This window comes from Capra hircus, chromosome 10, assembly GCF_001704415.2.
Source record: "Capra hircus breed San Clemente chromosome 10, ASM170441v1, whole genome shotgun sequence".
Lineage (NCBI taxonomy): Eukaryota > Metazoa > Chordata > Mammalia > Artiodactyla > Bovidae > Capra > Capra hircus.
In genome coordinates, this window is record NC_030817.1 from 89,425,586 (window position 1) to 89,446,531 (window position 20,946).

The window sequence follows — 20,946 nt, forward strand, 5'->3', positions numbered from 1 at the left end:
CAAAGTATCGAGCAGGGTTCCCCGTGCTATACAGTAGGTCCTTGCTGGTTATCATCATGAGATTGCAGTGGCAGTTCAGCCACATCTTCGGGCTCCACTTCCAATTCTAGTTCTCTTGCTATTTCCCCACATCTGTAGTCACTTTCTCCACTGAAGCTTTCCTCAAAATCATCCATGAGGGTTGGAATCAATTTCTTCCAAACTTCTATTAAGGTTGATATTTTGACCTCTTCCCATGAATCACGAATGTTCTTAAAATAAACCATGTTGCAAACAGATGTGCTACTTCAATGATTTATTGTTCCTTTTATAGAGCACAGGCAGAGTACACAATTATTATGGATTCTTAAGAATTCTTATGGAAATTCTTAAGAAAAATCCCTAGTATTTCTGGAACGATAAATGAGCACTAACTTCAACCTAAAGTCACCAGCGGCATGAACTCCTAAAAATTCAGCCTGTCCTTTGAAGCTTTGAAACCAGGTATTGACTTCTCTCCAGCTGTGAACGTCCTGGATGGCATCTTCCTTCAATAGAAGGCTATTTTGTCTACACTGAAAATCACTGTGTAGTGTAGCCACCTTCATTAATGATCTTAGCTAGATCTTCCATCAGATCTTAGCTGCTGCTGCTGCTAAGTCGCTTGTCATGTCAGACTCTGGGCAACCCCATAGACGGCAGCCCACCAGGCTCCTCCGTCCATGGTATTTCCCAGGCAAGAGTACTGGAGTGGGGTGCCATTGCTTTCTCCGAGATCTTAGCTAGATCTGCTTTATCTTGTACTTTTATGTTATAGAGATGCTTCTTTCCTTAAATCTCCTGAACCAACCCCTGTTAGCTTCAGACTTTTTTTCTGCAGTTTCCTCACCCCTCTCAGCCTTCACAGAATGGAAGAGAATTAGGGCCTTTTTCTGGACTAGGTTTTGGCTTAAGAGAATGTTGTGGCTGCTTTGGTTTTATATTTTAGTCAGTAAAATGTCTCCATAGCAGCAAATAATGCTGTTTGGCTTTTTATTGTTCATGTATTCACTGAAGTAGCACTTTTAACTTCTTTAAGAAGTTTTCCTTTTCCTTCACAACTTGGCTGTTTGGCTCAAGAGACATAGCTTTAGCCTGTCTCAGCTTTTGACACGTCTTCCTCACTAAGCTTTGTTTAAACTGAGAGAATTGCAGCTCTTGCTTTCACTTGAACACTTGCAGGCCATGACAGGCCATTGCTATTAACTGGCCTAACATCAGTAATGCTGTGTCTCAGAATGGGAGGCCTGACAAGGAGAGAGAGAAGGTATCAGCCTGTCGGTGGACCAGTCCGAACATACACATTTGAGCCACTTAGTTCACTGTCTCATATGGGAGCAGTTTGGACCAACCCCAAACAATGCAAAGATCAGTGATCACAGATCACCATAACAAATAAAATAACAACGAAAAAGCTTGAAATACTAGGAGCATTACCAAAACGTGGTACAGATCAAACGCTGTGGGGAAAACAGTGCCACTAGACTTGCTTGATTCAGGGTTGCCATAAAACTTTGATTTGTAAAAAAAAAAAAAAAACCACACCAAAAACCAAAAACCACAGCATATGTGAAGCCCAATAAAATGCAGTTTTTACTGAAACATGCCTGCCTTTATAAATGCCAAGCTCCATGGAAGGTTATCTTAATTCGGATCTAAAAGGCCACAATTTCCCAGTTAACGTACTTTCCAACTCCTGGAATTAATTATGCACTGTTTCTATTTGAAATTGCCCACATCCCTTCTTCCTTTTCTCTTGGACAACCTCCTTATCCTCTCCATCAATTCTGCCAAAAGAGCTCTTAGCAGGGTCACCAATGGAGTACCTTCTGCAAAAGTCAGTGACCACTTCTCTGCATCTGTCAGGTTAAACCCTCAGCAGCACCGCCTCAGCCCATTGCTCCACTCTGTTCATTCAACACATATTTATCAAGTGCTTACGCTTACTGATAGCTCAGTTGGTAAGAATCCACCTGCAGTGCAGGAGACCCTGGTTTGATTCCTGGGTCAGGAAGATCCTCTGGAGAAGAGATAGGCTACCCACTCTAGTATTATTGGGCTTCTCTGGTGGCTCAGATGGTAAAGAATCCACTTGCAATGTGGGAGACCTGGGTTCGATCCCTGGGTTGGGAAGACCCCCTGGAGAAAGGAAAGGCAATCCACTCTAGTACTCTGGGCTGGAGAATTCCATGGACTATATAATACATGGGGTCGCAAAGAGTCAGACAAGACTGAGCGACTTTCACTTTCACTACGCTATGTCAGGCACAGTTCTAGTTCCTGGGATGATACATCACTGAATTAAAGCGACCAAGATCCCTTCCTTCTAGGAACTGAAATTCTTTCAGAGGGAGATGGTCAACAAGCAAATGACAAAAAGTAACAAAATCACATGGTGTGTTGCAAGGCAGTAGGGCTATGGAGAAGAGAAACCACAGAACTCGGCCATGGCCTGTGGAATTCCCCTTTGACATACAGATATCATCATAATAAAACACACCCTAGGGAACAAAAATATTTAATAATAGCAAATCAAATTGTAGGATATGTCTATATATCTATATATGCCCACATGATAAAATTAACCACATTTTTATCTGCTGTCTTTCTTAAGTCAATACTCTTCCCCCTCCTACTTCTCCTGGATTTGATATGATACTGGAGAGAATAAAAAGTAGAAACTCAGGGGCAGGAGTGGTGGGGATTTGCAAGGTCTTAGTTTGTTTTAGTTGCAAAATATTCCATTGAACAGATACACCTGCCATATTTATATGTCTCTTTTCCTTGACATTTAGGCTAGTTTCTAAGAAAAACATACAAATAATAATGAAAGGAACTTCCTTAGACATAGAACTTCAAACAAGTATCCTTTCAATTTGGTCATCTGTAAGAGGAGGCTATCTCTGACCTTTTCTATAGAATTGATAGAAAAAGTAATGAGGTAATGTGTACTAAGCCTTTAACAGTTTAGGGAATATAATAAGCCCTTGGGCCTCCCTGGTGGCTAAGTGCCAAAGAATTGATGCTTTTGAACTGTGGTGTTGGAGAAGACTCTTTAGAGTCCCTTGGACAGCAAGGAGATCAAACCAGTCAATGCTAAAGGAAATCAGTCCTGAATATTCATTGGAAGGACTGATGCTGAAGCTGAAGCTTCAATACTTTGGCCACCTGATGCAAAGAACTGACACACTGTGAAAGACCCTGATGCTGAGAAGGATGAAGGCAGGAGGAGAAGGGGACGACAGGATGAGATGGCTGGATGGCATCACCAACTCGATGGACGTGAGTTTGAGCAAGCTCCGAGAGTTGGTGACAGACAGGGAAGCCTGGTGTGCTGCCAGTCTATTTGCAAAGAGTTGTAAAGAGTTGGACATGACTGAGTGACTGAAGTGAACTGAATACATATTTCAGTATAAGGTATTCATCATACTTAAAAAAATTGATTGGAGTATAGTTGCTTTACAACATTGTATTAGTTTCTACTGTACAGCAAAGTGGACCCGCTATATGTATACATATATCCCTTCTTTTTGGATTTCCTTCCCATTTACGTCACCACAGAGCACTGAGTGGGGTTCCCTGTGCTCTACAGTAGGGTCTCTTACTAATCTCTTTTATACGTAGTATCAAGAGTGTATATGTGTCAACCCCAGTCTCTCAATTCATCCCACTTCCCTTTTCCCCTTTGTATCCATACATTTGTTCTCTACATCCATATCGCTATTTCTGCTTTGTAAATAAGGTCATCTATACCAGTTTTTTCAGATTCCACATGTGTGCGTCTATATACAATATTTGTTTTTCTCTTTCTGACTTACTTCACTCTGTTTGACAGTCTCTAGGTCCATCCACGTCTCCACAAATGACTCAATTTCATTCCTTTTTATGGCTGAGTAATATAGCTGGTTTTAGAAAAGGCAGAGGAACCAGAGATCAAATTGCCAACATCTGCCGGATCATCAAAAAAGCAAGAGAGTTCCAGAAAAAACATCTATTTCTGCTTTATCGACTATGCCAAAGCCTTTGACGGTGTGGATCACAAGAAACTGTGGAAGATTCTGAAAGAGATGGGAGTACCAGACCACCTGACCTGCCTCTTGAGAAACCTATATGCAGGTCGGAAGCAACAGTTAGAACTGGACATGGAACAACAGACTGGTTTCAAATAGGAAAAGGAGTACGTCAAGGCTGTTTATTGTCACCCTCTTATTTAACTTCTATGCAGAGTACATCATGAGAAATGCTGGGCTGGAAGAAGCACAAGCTGGAATCAAGATTGCTGGGAGAAATATCAATAACCTCAGATATGCAGATGACACCACCCTTATGGCAGAAAGTGAAGAGGAACTAAAAAGCCTCTTGATGAAAGTGAAAGAGGAGAGTGAAAAAGTTGGCTTAAAGCTCAACATTCAGAAAATGAAGATCATGGCATCTGGTCCCATCACTTCATGGGAAATAGATGGGGAAACAGTGGAAACAATGTCAGACTTTATTTTGTGGGGCTCCAAAATCACTGCAGCTGGTGACTGCAGCCATGAAATTAAAAGATGCTTACTCCTTGGAAGGAAAGTTATGAGCACATTGAAAAGCAGGGATATTACTTTGCCGACTAAGGTCCGTCTAGTCAAGGCTATGGTTTTTCCTGTGGTCATGTATGGATGTGAGAGTTGGACTGTGAAGAAACCTGAGTGCCGAAGAATTGATGCTTTTGAACTGTGGTGTTGGAGAAGACTCTTGAGAGTCCCTTGGACTTCAAGGAGATCCAACCAGTCCATTCTAAAGGAGATCAGTCCTGGGTATTCTTTGGAGAGAATGATGCTAAAGCTGAAACTCCAGTACTTTGGCCACCTTATGCGAAGAGCTGACTCATTGGAAAAGACTTTGATGCTGGGAGGGATTGGGGGCAGGAGGAGAAGGGGACGACACCCAACTCGATGGACGTGAGTCTGAGTGAACTCCAGGAGTTGGTGATGGACTGGGAGGCCTGGCGTGGTGCGATTCGTGGGGTCGCAAAGAGTTGGATATGACTGAGCGACTGAACTGAACTGAATGTTCCATTGTACATCTGTACCAGATCTTCTTTACCCATTCCTCTGTTGATGAACATTTAGGTTTCTTCCACGACTGAGTGACTTCACTTTCACTTTTCACTTTCATGCACTGGAGAAGGAAATGGCAACCCACTCCAGTGTTCTTGCCTGGAGAATTCCAGGGATGGGGGAGCCTGGTGGGCTGCTGTCTCTGGGGTCGCACAGAGTTGGGCACGACTGAAGCGACTTAGCAGCGGCAGCAGCAGCAGGTTTCTTCCATCTCCTGGCTACTGTAAATAGCGCTGCAATAAAAACTGAGGTGCATGTGTCTTTTTGAATTATGGTTTTCTCTGGGTTTATGCTCAGTATCATTATACTTTTAAGTTTTTTAAGAATAAGTATAGAAAAACTTACATATAATATCACAAGTAGGGGGGAAAAGATGTACATAGCAGAAAAATTGAAAGAAACACACATCAGAATGTTAAGAGTGGCCATTTTTGATGGATTCACTCATGGGTGACTTTTTTCTTCTATTTTTCCGAAACTTCTATAATGAGTTGATACTTTATACAAATAAGTTGAATAACTATAGCCTTACTTTTGTGTTATATGTGCTCTTCTACCTTATAGTTGGTTCTGTTCTTAGACACAAAGCTTTCTGGTAAAAGAAAATGTTCATGATTATATTAGATTCTTTGTCCTCTATCAATCTTAAAAAGGAAATTAGAATCACAGGTAATTTGACTTCCTAGCATTATTGGAGTGACTCATTTAATCTAACCCCTTGTGCTAATAAACAGTTGTGGATTTACCTTTCTCATATTTCCTGTCTGAGGACAGGAGAACTGTTGTATTCTCACATCCATTTCTAAAGCACTTTTTATTGACTCTGGTTTGCAAAGACTTATCAAGCTGTTTCATACCTGTGAGGATGTAATAAGTCCCACCAAGCCCTGGTTACACACACAGGCCTCCATGAATGTCAATATAGCCAGGCATTAATTTGGCATATTAACTTATGCTTGTTTGGTTTTTTGCCCAGTACTTCCTGATACTTCAGACCATCCCCTAGTTTTAGCAGTAGCTAGGGAGTTCTATGCTGACTGCCTCAGAGAAAGGACAGTCTTAGCAGAACACAGGCGTCAATTCTTAGCTTATGACTTTTAAAGGTCAAGACCCAGATCAGAGGAGATAAGGAAGAGCAGAGTTTCACCACTTCTCCCCTAGTAGTTTCATGGGATATGAATGAGGGGAGGTGAAGTTTAGGAGAACTGGGGAAGCTTAGATATTAACATGGGGTTTCCTAGATAAGGTGCTCTGTACCTCTCAGAGATTTGAGGGATCTGAGAGCATAGGAAACCCATGCTTCATCTCTTGGGTAAAAACAGGGCAAGCAGCAGGAAACGAGTGTTTTCTAAGCGTTTTGTGGTATGGAAAAAGTGAGAATATTTCCCAGGAGCACAAAAGTCATGATGACAGAAAAGGAAGGTTTGATTAGTCTTCAGGTTTCACCCTTTAATCTGTCAACCTCAAGCTGCTATAAGTTTTAGTTCTAGAATTTCCATTTTGTTCTTTTTTTTATATATATAGTTTCCATTTCTCAATTAAGATTCTCCACCTGCCCCCTCACAATTTCCCTTAATGTTGTGAATGAGTGTTGAAGTTAGTTTCTGTTCACTTAATTTTTTTTTTACCTTTTAGTTGATTTTTGCTACCGTGTTTATGACTTTCTGGTAATGGTGGTGTCAGAACTGAGCTAGCAATGACACTAGCTAACAGACACCAAGAGTCTGTTGCCAGGCAGTCACGTTAAGTGGGGCAGGGCACCATGTCATTAGAAATGCTGCCTAATGTGTGATGAGTTCCCATTTTCAAATAAGGACAATCTTCTTTATCAGTTTCAAGAAACTGCTAAGACCTTCCCATTCATTAAGGATCAGAATGGCAAGAGAATTGAAAACATTAGCATTTAACCCCCTGCCTTCCACCAAGTAGAAAAGAGTCCTCCAATAATTAATTTTTTTCTAAATAAATAGAAGCTTCCTTGCATTTCTTGATATAAAGGTAATACATAGAAAAATTCAGCAAGACAGAAAGGCATAAAGAAAAAAGTACTACCCAGAGAAATTACCATTAATATTTTGCTGAATATCCTTCTAGAAGCTGCTCTGTGCAAATACTTATGCATATAATTTTATATGAATGGAATGATTTACATGTTTTTAACTCCACATTATCAGTAAAAACAGATACATCTCCTCCTTTTTAATTATTTTTTATTGTGTTGCGTAAGTGTATCAAAATCTATTAGACCAGTTCTCAATGGTAGGACATTTGGATTCTTGCAAAGATAAACAGTATTTCTGCTTTCTCTTTATATGAGTAACATCATTGTGTACTTTCAGATTCCGTCTTCTGCCGGCAGTACATTATTTCTATAACATTATTTCTGGGCTGAAGCATACGCAACGGACTTAATGCCTTGAACCAATGGAGCAGTATGGTGACTTTGTAATGTGTCCGCTCAGCTAAACAGGATCTGTTTTCTAGAATCCTGCATGGTTTTAGTGTTGCATGAACTCTGGAAGACCACAGTGAAGCAGAGGCCATGGTTTGCATGCTCTGAAGGACAGTGCAGACCTCCAGGCACGGTGGTAACTCTAGCACATTGTAGCTGATCTGCTGGCTCTCCTTGCTGGCATGAGGCAGCGCCCAGACCTCAGCTCCTGCCAGATCTTCAGCTTCACCAGGTCATAAGCCAAGTGCATGCACAATTCTATGAAATGTACCAGCTTCTCCTGCAGCACCTCTGCATTATCAAAGTTTCGAGTAGTGAGACACATACTCAGATCCAGTCTGCCTTTGAAGACTACAGCTGTCCATGAATTCCACTTTGTCCCTTCCAGTTCTAAGTCTGTTCTTGCTCCAAGTCACACCCAACTTTCTCTCCTGGCTGCCTCTGGCTGATCTGCAGTGACTTCGTTCTCAGCCCTAGAACCAGAGCCAGCAAACGGCCTTGCATAGACTCCTCTGCCTTCTCCCACCACCATGTAAGGTCTAAAGCAGCCCTGTCCAATAGAACGTCTATGATGACGTGGTTCTGTTTCTCTTGTTGAACCCTGCTGACCACTGGGGAAGAGCATGGAGACAGAAAGCCAGCATGCTAGGAATCACAGCCCTGAAGAAAAGAGACCTGGAGCCACACCAGCCCACCACTACTCACATTATTATATGAGAAAAACATACCCCTGTGAGCTTGCACTGTTGGGACTCCCATCCCCAATCCAATCCACTGTTAACAGCCCCCATCCCCCAAGCCAGAATCATCAAAGTGAGCTAAAATAGTCATAGAGAACAAGCAGGCTTCAGGAAGGGGTGGGTGATCTCCAGCAGGCAATCTTTCCTTTACTCCCACAGGATGACTTCCCATCCCTGTCCAACCCACCCCACACCCCCATCCCCGACCGGGCCAGTTCCCTAGGCAGATCCATCCCCCTCCCAGGCCTCCTCCCTTCCCCAAGTGCCTATGACCCTTCTTACAGAATGTAATTATCCATGCGGGCTTCCCAGGCGGCTCAGAAGGTACAGAATCCATCTGCAAAGCAGGAGACCTGGGTTGGGAAGATTGCCCTGGAGGAGGACAAGGCAACCCACTCCAGTATTCCTGCCTGGAGAATTCCCACGGACAGAGGAGTCTGGCAGGCTACAGTCCATGGGGTGGCAAAAAGTCGGACAGGACTGAGCGACTAAGCACAGCACAGCACATGTTGGCTGTCAAACTGATGTTTGTTTTAAACATCAGCTCTTTTTCATGACTGCATATATGGCAGTAGGCAGTAAGAAACTACCAAACCATATTTGTCAGCTCCAGTCTCTGAAACTGTCACCAACCAACAAACTTTACCAGGCATGGATCTTTCTGTAGGGCTCTTGTATGGTTAACTGAACACGGGGGAAAAAAAAAATATATATATATATATATATATATATATATATATATGTATATGGCTGAACAACATTTCTCTTTAGCAGCCGAGCTTGGGTAGAGAACAATGTGGTTTCAAGCTATACCCACAAACACAATTCTACACAATTACAAAGAACTTTTTTTTTTTAAAAAAAGGTTGCTTAAACAAGTGGTTATCTGTTACGGTGTTGGTGTTGACGTAGAAAAAGGAGAAATGCTGGGAACCGAATCAAAGCGACGGTGCAACAGACAGCTTGGCGTGCACAAATGGCTCGGTTGCTTGAATGCGCGGGCTTGCTTTTCACTTCCTCCTAATTTTGGCCCCGCCTTCCTGATGTGTCTTCCTGAGAAAGTTAAAAACAAGCAAACAAACAAACATACTGGTCTTACTGCAAGCCGTCTTTAGTGTCTGTTGCTGCCTTCTTTTTCACGTCTCACGGTACTGGGTCCTCCCAACTTCTCTATCGCTTGCTGAGTCTCTTTGCTCTCCCTGGCGTTGCCTTCCGTGAACGCTGTGCGGACGCAGTACCCCACACTGTGCCCCGCACTCCCTCCAAGCCCTCGGCCAGGGCTAATGCACCACCGTCCCAGCGGTGGTCAGCCAGCCTGTGGGCATCGAGCAGCCGCCCGAGCTAAGGACCAGGGCCGCTGCTCGCACCGGCCACCCGCGCCCCTCGCCCGGCCGGTCTCCGCCCCCGCGCGCCGGGAGAGACTCGTAGCGTGACGCGTCCGCCTCCCGGCAACTCGCCGGCTCTCGCCCCTGGACGGCCGCCACCCCGGGAGACGCGGAGGCGGCGGCGGCGGCGGGTCCCCAGAGGCGCCCGGAGCACCGTAGGATGCGGCAGCCGCGCGGCCTCTCCGGGAGCCGCAGGAGACCCGGGCCGAGGCCGCCCTCGGTGAGCGCGGTGGGCCGGCAGGGGGCTCTGGATTTGGATCCCTCCCCTTCCCTCAGGGTCTCGTAGCACTTGGGCTTTCAGACCCCACCTCCCGCCAGGTGCGCGGCGGCGGGAGAAGAGGACGCGTCTCTCCTCCCGGCACCCCGCCATGGGCAACACTTCCAACGACTCCCAGTCCGAGAACCGCGAAGAGCCCCTGTGGCTCCCCTCGGGCGAAAGCCCGGCCATCAGCTCCGTGATGTTCACGGCCGGGGTGCTGGGGAACCTCATTGCGCTGGCGCTCCTGGTGCGCCGCTGGCGGGGGGACTCGGGGCGCAGGAACTCCATCTCGCTGTTCCACGTGCTGGTGACAGAGCTGGTTCTCACCGACCTGCTTGGGACCTGCCTCATCAGCCCCGTGGTGCTGGCTTCGTATGCGCAGAACCGGACTCTAGTGGCCCTGGGGCCGGAGAGGCACGTGTGCACCTACTTCGCCTTCTCCATGACCTTCTTCAGCCTGGCCACGATGCTCATGCTCTTCGCCATGGCCCTGGAGCGCTACCTAGCCATCGGACACCCCTACTTCTACCAGCGCCGAGTCACCCGCCGCAGTGGTCTGGCTGTGCTGCCCACTATCTACATAGCCTCCCTGCTCTTCTGCTCCCTGCCGCTGCTGGATCACTGGAAGTATGCCCAGTACAGCCCAGGGACGTGGTGCTTCATCGGACACAAGCAGACCACGTACCTGCGGCTTTACGCCACTCTGCTGCTGTTGCTCATCATCGCCGTGCTCGCCTGCAACTTCAGTGTTATCGTCAACCTCATCCGCATGCACCGCCGGGGCAGGAGAAGCCGCTGCGGACCCTCCTTGGGCAGCAGCCACAGGAGAGCGGAAAGGGTATCCATGGCGGAGGAGACGGACCATCTTATTCTTCTGGCCATCATGACCATCACCTTCGCCGTCTGCTCCTTGCCTTTCACGGTAAGGCACTCGCTCGGTTTCCACAGCCGAGCTCGGTGCAGCCTTCTTACACTCTCTCCTCTTACTCCCACCCTTTTCACCACCACACAGATTTTCACAACTTGTCAAAATATGACCTAATTTGTAAAGGTCTACCGCCTTCCCCTCTCGAGTCTCACCTTGACTCTACTTCCTGCTTCCCTAACCCCAGCAAATGGGCATCTGTGTGCTAGTGTTTCTCGTACAGTGACACAGCACCCCTGAGAGGGAGTCTTGGCCCTCCACTAAGCCGGGGCAGACCCCATCCTAGAGCCAGTTCCGGTCAACTAGGCTAGACTGGCTTCCTATCTGAGGAAGAAGCAGTCCCTTCTACCTTTGGATAGCTGTCAGTTACAATCTGACTGCCCTGAGCTGTAGTTCGCCTCCAGTCCCTTCCTCCACCCCACCCCAATCAGCTAGTGCCAGTTCTCCAGGCTCTGCCTTCTGTTTCTCTCAAAGCAGAATGTGATGCCCAACCAGTAGCATCCCAGCTGCCATTAAGGATGGTCCCAGGTGCAAAGGGTCCACACTGCAGAAATCCAGAGCCTTCATTGTCTTGTTCAACAAAACCTAGTTTACAGGATTCCCAAATTACACGTATATTGGAATGTAACTCTTGGTTGCCATTAAAATTCATAATATGTTCATGGTGGTAAGTAGAGGAAAGACTGGTTGCTTGGAAGAACCCCTTGCCTAGGTTCTGGGCTGAGTGCTGCCCTGGTTGGAGGCAATACCAGCAGTTAGTTCCATGATGCTGTAAGTTTGAACCTCCTAAGATGTAACATGGGTAGCAGAGCCTGGAATGTATCTGAGCAAGTGCTGACTTCTTACAGAGCAATGAGAACTCTGAGTTTTAGCATTTCCACTTCCTAATCTTCAGAAGCACAAGATTGCTCCTACAGGGAATAAACACTTTCTCTTACCTGCCACAGTCTTGGAAGATGATGCCTATCACAAAACATATTTGAACAGTATTAAGTATTATGTCTTCCCTTAATAAGGACATTTACATGGACCATTAACTAATTTTATTTTATCCATGGATTATTGGTACTTGTAACTTTCATTTATACAGTGCTTTAAATGTTATGAAATGCTACACTGTCCAGAATTAATTTATTTCTTGGAAGGCTTATCTGACAATTCAAAAGTCAAGGCTACAGAATGGTGCTTTACATTCTGCTATTTCAGAATGCTTGGCATGGGTCTCTGGGGGGTGCTTTCCCCCATGTGCTTTTATTCTACTTGGTGCACATGAAAATTGTGCTCAGAAACGGCCTACACCCAGTCACAGAAGGATAAATACTGTATGGCGCCACTTATAGAAGGTACCTGAAATAGTCAAACTCATAGAAACAGAAACTAAAACAGTGCACGCCAAGGGCTGGAGGAGGGGTGGGAGGAGTTGTTTTGTGGATGTAGAGTTTCAGTCATGTAGGATTGGGATGAGAGGTTCTGGGGAATCTTTTGCACAACAATGTACATGTGGGTGACAGTATTTTATTATACACTTAGAAATTGTTGAGAGAGTGAATTTTATGTTATATGCTTTTATGCTGCAATAAAAAATTAATTAATTAATAATAGAAAAAGAAATGGCCTACACCAATCTCCCACCCAAGGCAGGAATCATTTCCACACATCCTAACCAGGGCTCCGGTGGACAAGGCAAAGGCCTCTGGTTGCCTCCAGAAATTCTCTTGTTTTTCTAAGAGAGCATGCACAGCCCAACAGAAATACCCTGTGAACCATAAATGCCAGCCACAGAAGGAATTTCCAATTTTCTCAGTTCAGTCGCTCAGTTGTGTCCGACTCTTTGAAACCCCGTGGACTGCAGCACGCCAGGCCTCCTTATCCATCAACAACTCCTGGAGTTTACTCAAACTCATGTCCCTCGAGTTGGTGATGCCATTCGACCATCTCAATTTCTGTTGTCCCCTTCTCCTCCCACCTTCAATCTTTCCCAGCACCAGGGTCTTTTCTAATGAGTCAGTTCTTCACATCAGGTGGCCAAAGTATTGGAGTTTCAGCTTCAGCATCAGTCCTTCCAGTGAATATTCAGGACTGATTTCCTTAAGGATGGACTGGTTGGATCTCCTTGCAGTCCAAGGGACTCTCAAGAGTCTTCTCCAACACCACAGTTCAAAAGCATCAATTCTTCGGCACTCAGGTTTCTTCACAGTCCAACTCTCACATCCATACATGACTACTGGAAAAACCATAGCTTGACTAGACTGACCTTTCTTGGCAAAGTAATGTCTCTGCTTTTTAATAAGCTGTCTGGGTTGGGCATATCTTCTTCCAAGGAGCAAATGTCTTTTAATTTCATGGCTGCAATCACCATCTGCAGTGATTTTGGAGCCCAGAAAAATAAAGTCTGTCACTGTTTCCACTGTTTCCCCATCTATTTCCCATGAAGTGTTGGGACCGGATGCCATGATCTTAGTTTTCTGACTGTTGAGTTTTAAGCCAACTTTTTCACTCTCCTCTTTCACTTTCATCAAGAGGCTCTTTAGGTCCTCTTCGCTTTCTGCCATAAGGGTGGTGTCATCTGCATATCTGAGGTTACTGATATTTCTCCTGGCAATATTGATTCCAGCTTGTGCTTCATCCAGTCCAGCATTTCTCCAGTTTTCTAGTAGCCACATAACAAAATGTTAAAAAAAGAGATGAAATTAATTATTAACTTAAATATTTTATTTAACCCAACATATCCAAATAGCATCATTGACAAATGTAATCAATGTAAAATAATTATTAATGAACTATTCTAACTAATTTTCTGTGTTCCAGAAAATGCTAGCAATCTGCCCTCTCTCTGCCTCTTTCTTCCTTGAGATAACAGAACTGCTTTCTGGGCCCTCAAAGTGGGCCACAGGTCTTCCCTGGTGGGCTACAATCCATGGGGCCACAGAGAGTTGGACATGACTGAGCGACTAACACAGCACACAAGAAGTGGGCCGCACCATTGGCCCAACAAGGAGAACTCATAGCTGTGTACCCAGTGGGACTCTAGCCTGCTCAGCACCCCAGGAATGAGGAAAGAGGGGTAGGAAGTTGAGGAAACCTGAACTGCTAAGTCAACCATTGTCCCAAGGTATGGGCAAGTTACAATTAGTGCTTCCTCCAAGAATGCCAGCCTAGGACTTCCGAAGCTTGGGAAGTGAAACTCTGAATGTAAAATGCTCAGTATGCTGCAATGGAGTTCAGGTCATTATTACCACCATCAAAACTGCTAACATTTTTGAGTGCTAATTTTTACATATATTAACCCATTACCTTCACAACAATCTGTCATATATAGGTAGTATTTTTATTCCCATTTTACAAATGAGGCAAATAACTTACCCTGGGTCCCAAGCTAGTGAATACTTAGGTAGTATTTTTATTCCTATTTTACAAATGAGGCAGATAACTTACCCTGGGTCCCAAGCCAGGATTCCAAGGCAGGCAGTTTAAACACAGAGCCTATGCTTTTAACCACAATACCATCAGAGAGAAAATACTTATTCAGGGGTAACATATGAGAAGATTGTGTGCTTGTGATTAGTTAATCAGTCATGTCTGATTCTGCAACCTTTTGGATTACAGCCCACCAGGCTACTTTGTCCATAGGATTTTTCAGGCAAGAATGCTGGAGTGGGTTGCCATTTCCTCCTCCAGGGGATCTTCCCAACCCTGGGATTGAACCTGTATCTCCTGTGTCTTCTGGGTTGCAGATGGATTTCTTGCCCACTAAGCCATCAGGGAAGCCCATGAAAAGATCAACCCAAGATTTATAAGAGAGTTGTGAAGACATTATAAATATCTGCACTTTGTCTCTTAATTTCAACTTTTAGCTGTAAAAATACAGTGGCAAAGACCTTTTTCTCCATAGCAGATCAAGGGGCCTGAGCTGGGACCGAAGGTGCAGTTTCTTTTTGCTTCTGCACAGACCTATGCATTAAAAGTCTGAGTCTGAGATTTTAGAAGATTCACTAGTGTAAATACTGGTCTAAATTGAGAAATAATCTGATTACTCTTCACATAAAGTTTTGTTGTTAAACATTTAAACATTTCTCAATTGATCTTTTAAAAAAGCATTATTTTGGCTATCCAATATAAAATCGTGCATAGGACCAATAACATAGTCCATACGGTTTTTGCATTAAAGGAATATTGTATAAATTAATAAATTCCTAATCAGATGTTACTATCATTTCACAGAGATAGATGGAAACTTTCTTTCTTTCTGAAATGAGACAGGACACAGGAAACACATCAGACGTCCATTCTTGACTCATATACTGTTTGTCTCTTAATTTCCAACCCATATTTAGCCACTTTCTCACTACTTTACTAATAACTGTTAATAGCCTCTGGTCATTTTAAACTGTTTTCCTCATGTCATTAGGATAAAGTGCTTATGCATTTTATCCGGTTCTAAAATTTCAAGAGTGAACCATTGACTCATTCTAAAAATTTCTTCTTCTTTAGAATTCTTTAGGGCTATCATTTTTAGGTAAATCTGATTAGTGGAAATCTGATCTTTCAAATACAGAACAAACACAAGTGAACAGTACTGGAATTTCCCTCATTCATTCCTGGTACTCTTTATGTAAAATTTAACATGAAAGGGGTTGTAAAACTGATTTGAAACTTGTTGATTACATACTTGCACAATATCACAATTCTAGTAGTAATGGAAGAGAAATTCAGAAATCGATGAACTTTGCCTGTTGATATTTTGAGTTAATATGCATGCAATACGAGAATGCCCTTATCATTCAAACATCATCAGTGATGTATTTGGGGATTTTTAAAAACTTTTTCTTTATATTGGAGATGATTAACAATCTTGTGATAGTTTCAGGTGTAATGATGTAGCCCTACTTATACATGTATCCATTCTCCTGTTTGAGGATTGTTAAAGAATTGTAATACACCTTACCTTTTAAGAGAAAGTTTTTCTACGTGAGTATTTTCACTTGACACCTTTTCCTTCTCCATATGATATGAAATGGTGGGATTACATTGACTTTTAAAAAGGTAGACAGCAAGAACTATAGGGCATTTCCCTAAAGAGAAGTGATGTGTTATGTCTACACTCTTGGTCGAGGTGATTGCCACTGTTGTGGAAAGTGTGGAGGAAAGAAAAGCCCCAAAGAAAGCCAAGAGCTTCTTAGATAGCCATGGTTTTAAAATCTATAAACAGGAGCAGTAATACCCATAAGTCTTTGTGACACATTTGGAAAGAAATCTCCTACAAACCCATAATCAGTCAGTGGTGAATTTCATGTAACCCTTCACATCATAGGGTATTTATGCAGATGGTGCTAGAGTGTGTAGTGGCTAAGAAGTCTGGTCCTGCTTCTGTGACAGCAAGGCTTCCCTACTTACCCATGGTGTGATTTGGGTCAATGTAACTAATCTTCTAAGCCTTGATGTCCTTCTTACAAAAATGGGACTAATAACACTTTTACAGATTCGTAGAAGGATTAAATACAAGACACAAATTGTTTATCACCAGACCTGACACAAAAGTATTCAGTAAATATTAGCTACTTTTCCCGTAAGATTCCATTTTCAAAAGAAATCATTGTATATTAATAATCAGGAACTGAACTCTGGAAACTCCAAGTCAGGTTTAATTGGCCAGGCCTCAGTAGGTCTTCTGTTGTTACGTGTGATAGATGGATACTTTTAAACTATTTCAGGTACTGGGTAAGGGTCTAAAGCAGTGGGTCTCAACTTTGCAATATGTTAGTATCACCTGTGTATGCATTCATCCTCAGTTGTGTCTGATTCTTTGCCATCCTATGGACTGTAGCCCTCCAGGTTCATCTGTCCATGGGATTTTCCAGGCAAGAAATACTGGAGTGGGTTGCCATTTCCTACTCTAGGGGATCTTCCTGACCCAGGGATTGATCCCGTATCTCTTATGTCTCCTGCACTGACAGGCAAATTCTTTACCACTGAGCAACCGGGGAAGCCCTAGTATCTCCTGGGGGACATTAAAAGCCCTGACACCCAGGTTATAGCCCAGACTAATAAAATCAGAGTCTCTGAGGGAGGGAGAAAGCCATCAGAGTATTTTTATCTCTTTATTATTTTTTTCCAAGTATTTTTAATGATCCTCAGGTGATTTCAATGAGCAGCCAGATAAGGTTCTCATTTGCTCTAAAATTCTGAACGTGCTATGTAGTTGCATTAAAGGTAGGAAAGTAGCTGAAACAAACAGTGCCAGGTCAGTGCCAAGATGAAGTTTTATATGGAGGCTGTGGGGATTCAATGGAAGACAAATCTAAAGGACACTAACTTTCATTGGTGCTGCTTTGTAGGTATCACAACAAGCTCTCTGTTCTTAGCAAAGCCCTGTAGAGAGTCTGTCCTAAGGAATGAAAACTCACTTGACTGGTTTACATTTGTCCTTGATATTTTTCTCATAGCAAATTTATTAGTAGCATGTACAAAAACATGTATACAGTCTACCAGCCTCTGAAACTGAATTCCAGAATATAACTGAAATATTATTAATTAATTGATCTATATCCATTGTGTAAGCCTTTAATTAACATCCAGTGTTGGCTGAAGGGAGCGGGGAATGAGGAGTTAGTGTTTAATGGGTACAGAGGTGGCTCAGTGGGTAAAAGAATCTACCTGCAATGTGGGAGATGCAGGTTTGATCTCTGGGCCGGGAAGATCCCCTGGAGGAGGAAATTGCAACCTGCTGCAGTATTTTTGCCTGGAAAATTCGATGGACAGAGGAGCTTGGCGGACTACAGTCCATGAGGTCGAAAAGAGTCAGACATGACGGAGACGACTAAGCATGCACATATTGGCCGCCTCCTAAAATGCAAATTTTAGGCATTTCTAAAAATTGCTCAGTACTGTGGATGAAAAGGAAATAAAGTACAGAATTGCTTCATCCTCTGAAACCACGTTTTACTTCTCACTGGTCAGTCACACTCTAAAGAGACCAGGAACTATGGTCTGATCTTGCCACTGAAAACCTGACTCATCTTCACATGTGACCTGTGACACTGGAAAGCTGAGCCCTCTCTGTGTGGCCCACTAGACAATCCAGTGTTATAGTTTTGGGGTGAGATTCGGTCATAAACCCAGCTACAAACTTTTCCTGTGACAGAACACTCAGTTGTATGTGTGTGTAGTGACTAATATATTTTAATCTATCTGGTTTATGTACAATATCATCCCGAATTCTAAAACTCCAAAATGGCTCTTTGAGTGAGTGAAAGTCGCTCAGTCGTGTCCTGCTCTTTGCGACCCCATAGACTGTAGCCCACCAGGCTTCCCTGTCCATGGAATTCTTCAGGCAAGAATATGGGAGTGGGTTGCCATTTCCTTCTCCAGGGGATCTTCCTGACTCAGGGGTCAAACCCAGGTCTTCTGCATTGTAGGGAGATTCTTTACCATCTGAGCCACCAGGGAAGCCCTCTCTCTCTATATATATACACACACACACTGAATTGTAGCCGGATTCAAGACCTTATAGATAATTCTGTGCCATAATTAGATGCACAATTTTAAGAGTCACAATTTAAAGAGCAATATTTAAATATTTAAATTGCTCTTTAAATATACCATATAAGTACTGTAAATTTCTCATCTAAAACAGTTTAGCTGACAAGAGAAGTATTGCTCCCTTGCATATCTCCACCTAACTTTTTTCTTCTCTCTATATTCAGGGACATCCACCTTCAGTTTTTTTTTTTTTTTCCTTTGCTCATCTGCCAAGTCTCTTCTCCATTCCCTTAAGCCAAGATTCTCTGGCATAAACACCTACGGCTGCCAAACCTTCCCGATATTGTCCTAACATAAGCAACCCAAAGATGACTACTCTTTCCCTCCCTGCAATTTGCTTTGTATATGCAGTTGCCAGATGCCTGCAGAATTAAGTACTAGGGGGATAGGAAAGAAACTATTTCTTCTTCTGGTGAGGAAGAGTGGAGGAAAGAAGGAATAGCTCTCTAACTCACCCGCTGCAGTTGGTAAGAAAGGCCCTGGAGCTCTATAAAGAACTGGCTTCAAACGACTGGGTATGATTTACAAGTTTCACTCTTCTGTAAGCTACGTGGAAGTGTATGATCTTTATCAGGTATGTGCTGTTCCATTCTCTGCAATCTGATCAGAAAGTTGTTTGTTCCCTAAATACCTAAGGAATCAGATGGGAGCTGGTATACCACTTTGAGAACATTGGCCAACGTGTAATGATGTGTCAGCTTTCCAGTGTTTAAGACTCTTCTGAAGCCCTTTGGCCTACATAGGCAACCTGGATGTAGCAAACAGTGAGCCCTGCTCAGGTGTCAGGGGACTTGGAATTTGTGTCCTATTGTTGTTCAGTCCCTCAGCCATGTCTAACTCTTTGTGACCCGTGGACTACAGCACGCCAGGCTTCCCTGTCCTTTATCATCTCCCTGTGTTTGCTCAGACTCATGCCCATTGAGTCAATGATGCCATCCAACCATCTCATCCTCTGTCACCCCCTTCTCCTCCTGCCCTTAATCTTTCCCAGCATCAGGGTCTTTTCTAATGAGCTGGCTCTTCACATCAGATGGCCAAATTATTGGAGCTTTGATTGACTGGCTTGATCTCCTTGCAGTCCAAGGGACTCTCAAGAGTCTTCTTCAACACCACAGTTCAAAAGCATCAATTCTTCGGCACTCAGCCTTCTTTATGGTCCAACTCTCACATCCATACATGATTCCTGGAAAAACCATAGCTTTGACCATATAGACCTTTGTCAACCTTTGTGTCCTGAGCTGTCCACTAACCAGTTCTGGCAACTTGGACAGATCCCTTACTGTTTCTGCCCTATGGTGTCCTCGCTGGTGAAATGAAGATAATAAGGACCATCGTTGTGGGGCACGTTTTAAGGGAGCACTTTTTGCAGTAGCTGACACGGATAACTTCCTGTCATCTTCCCAACAATCCCAAGAATAGGTATCATTATCATTGTCATTCATTTTAAAGATGTAGAAAGGGCGACACAAAGAGGTTAGTTTTCTTACCTATGGTCCCAGAGCTATTTTTGGAGCCAGGATTCAAACCCAGGCAGCCCAGTGGCGAGAACATAAGGTCTGTTGTGTGCCCTCTCTCACTGAATTATCATAATTCAGTATTTGAAAGTAAGTGCTACAAGTTGTTATTCCCTCACTTCCCCATCTATCAAAAGGAGACAATACTTCTGTTTCAGAGTGTCCCTGAGGCATAAACTTGTGTGAGAGGGGTGAGATTTTGCAACTTCCCTCTCAGGACCACAACCACCACACAAAACACATTTTGCTTTTCAGCCTTAAGAAATTGCACCTGGTCGAAGCTGCCTATCTACTGCTACAATATAAAACTGACATCTTTCCCCCCTTTTGCTTCTTACAGATTTTTGCATATATGAATGAAAACTCTTCCCGGAAAGAAAAGTGGGACCTCCAAGCTCTTAGATTTTTATCAATTAACTCAATAATTGACCCTTGGGTCTTTGCCATCCTGAGACCTCCTGTTCTGAGACTACTGCGTTCAGTCCTCTGCTGTCGGGTTTCATTAAGAACACAAGAAGCGACACAAGTTTCCTGCTCTACGCAGTCAAATGCCAGTAAACAGATTGACCTTTGAGGATGGTAGTTAAGAAGTGCTAGTTAACCACCATCTGGAAGATCATTTTGAAATGGTTCCTAAGAGAAATGGAAAAAGTTAGTTTATAAACACAATGACGTTACCCTAACGAAACAGAGCAAACAAACATTTCAGGAGTGGTTTGGGCTATAGATGTGCTGACAAGGCACTTCTTGCAAGGTGTCGGACGGATCTATTAAACCTACCCTCAAGGAGCATGTTCATGGTCTTTGGAGGAACAACCATTTATGATCCCGTGCCTTTTGATTTAAGCTTTCTTGTTGAATGAGAAAGCATGTAGTTTTGTAATTTGTTTAAAACCCTAAATAGTTACTGTGTTTTCTGTTTTAATCTTCTAGGCTAGTACCATTATAAACATAACAGTGTACAGTCTAACCAGATAAAACTTATGTATTCTCTAGGAGGTGGATATGGGCAAGC

General features: G+C 43.5%; 2 protein-coding genes and 1 long non-coding RNA gene across 3 annotated transcripts in view; 1 reads left to right on the plus strand and 2 right to left on the minus strand.

Annotated features, from left to right (window-relative positions):
- ANKDD1A (ankyrin repeat and death domain containing 1A) overlaps positions 1–266 on the minus strand; it is a 42,213-nt gene extending 41,947 nt beyond the window's left edge. Inside the window, 1 exon segment of the mRNA XM_018053788.1 lies at positions 46–266. Coding sequence (XP_017909277.1) covers positions 46–266 — 221 coding nt within the window.
- On the minus strand, positions 7,313–9,468 carry LOC108636840. The gene is made up of 3 exons (XR_001918603.1): positions 9,400–9,468; positions 8,592–8,646; positions 7,313–8,042 (listed from the first exon to the last, which is right to left on the minus strand). It is a non-coding gene; the product is annotated as an uncharacterized LOC108636840 (long non-coding RNA).
- PTGER2 (prostaglandin E receptor 2) lies at positions 10,063–20,505 on the plus strand. Its single transcript, NM_001314255.1, is given in 2 exon segments — positions 10,063–10,875; positions 20,272–20,505. Coding segments are annotated over 2 exon segments (1,047 nt in total).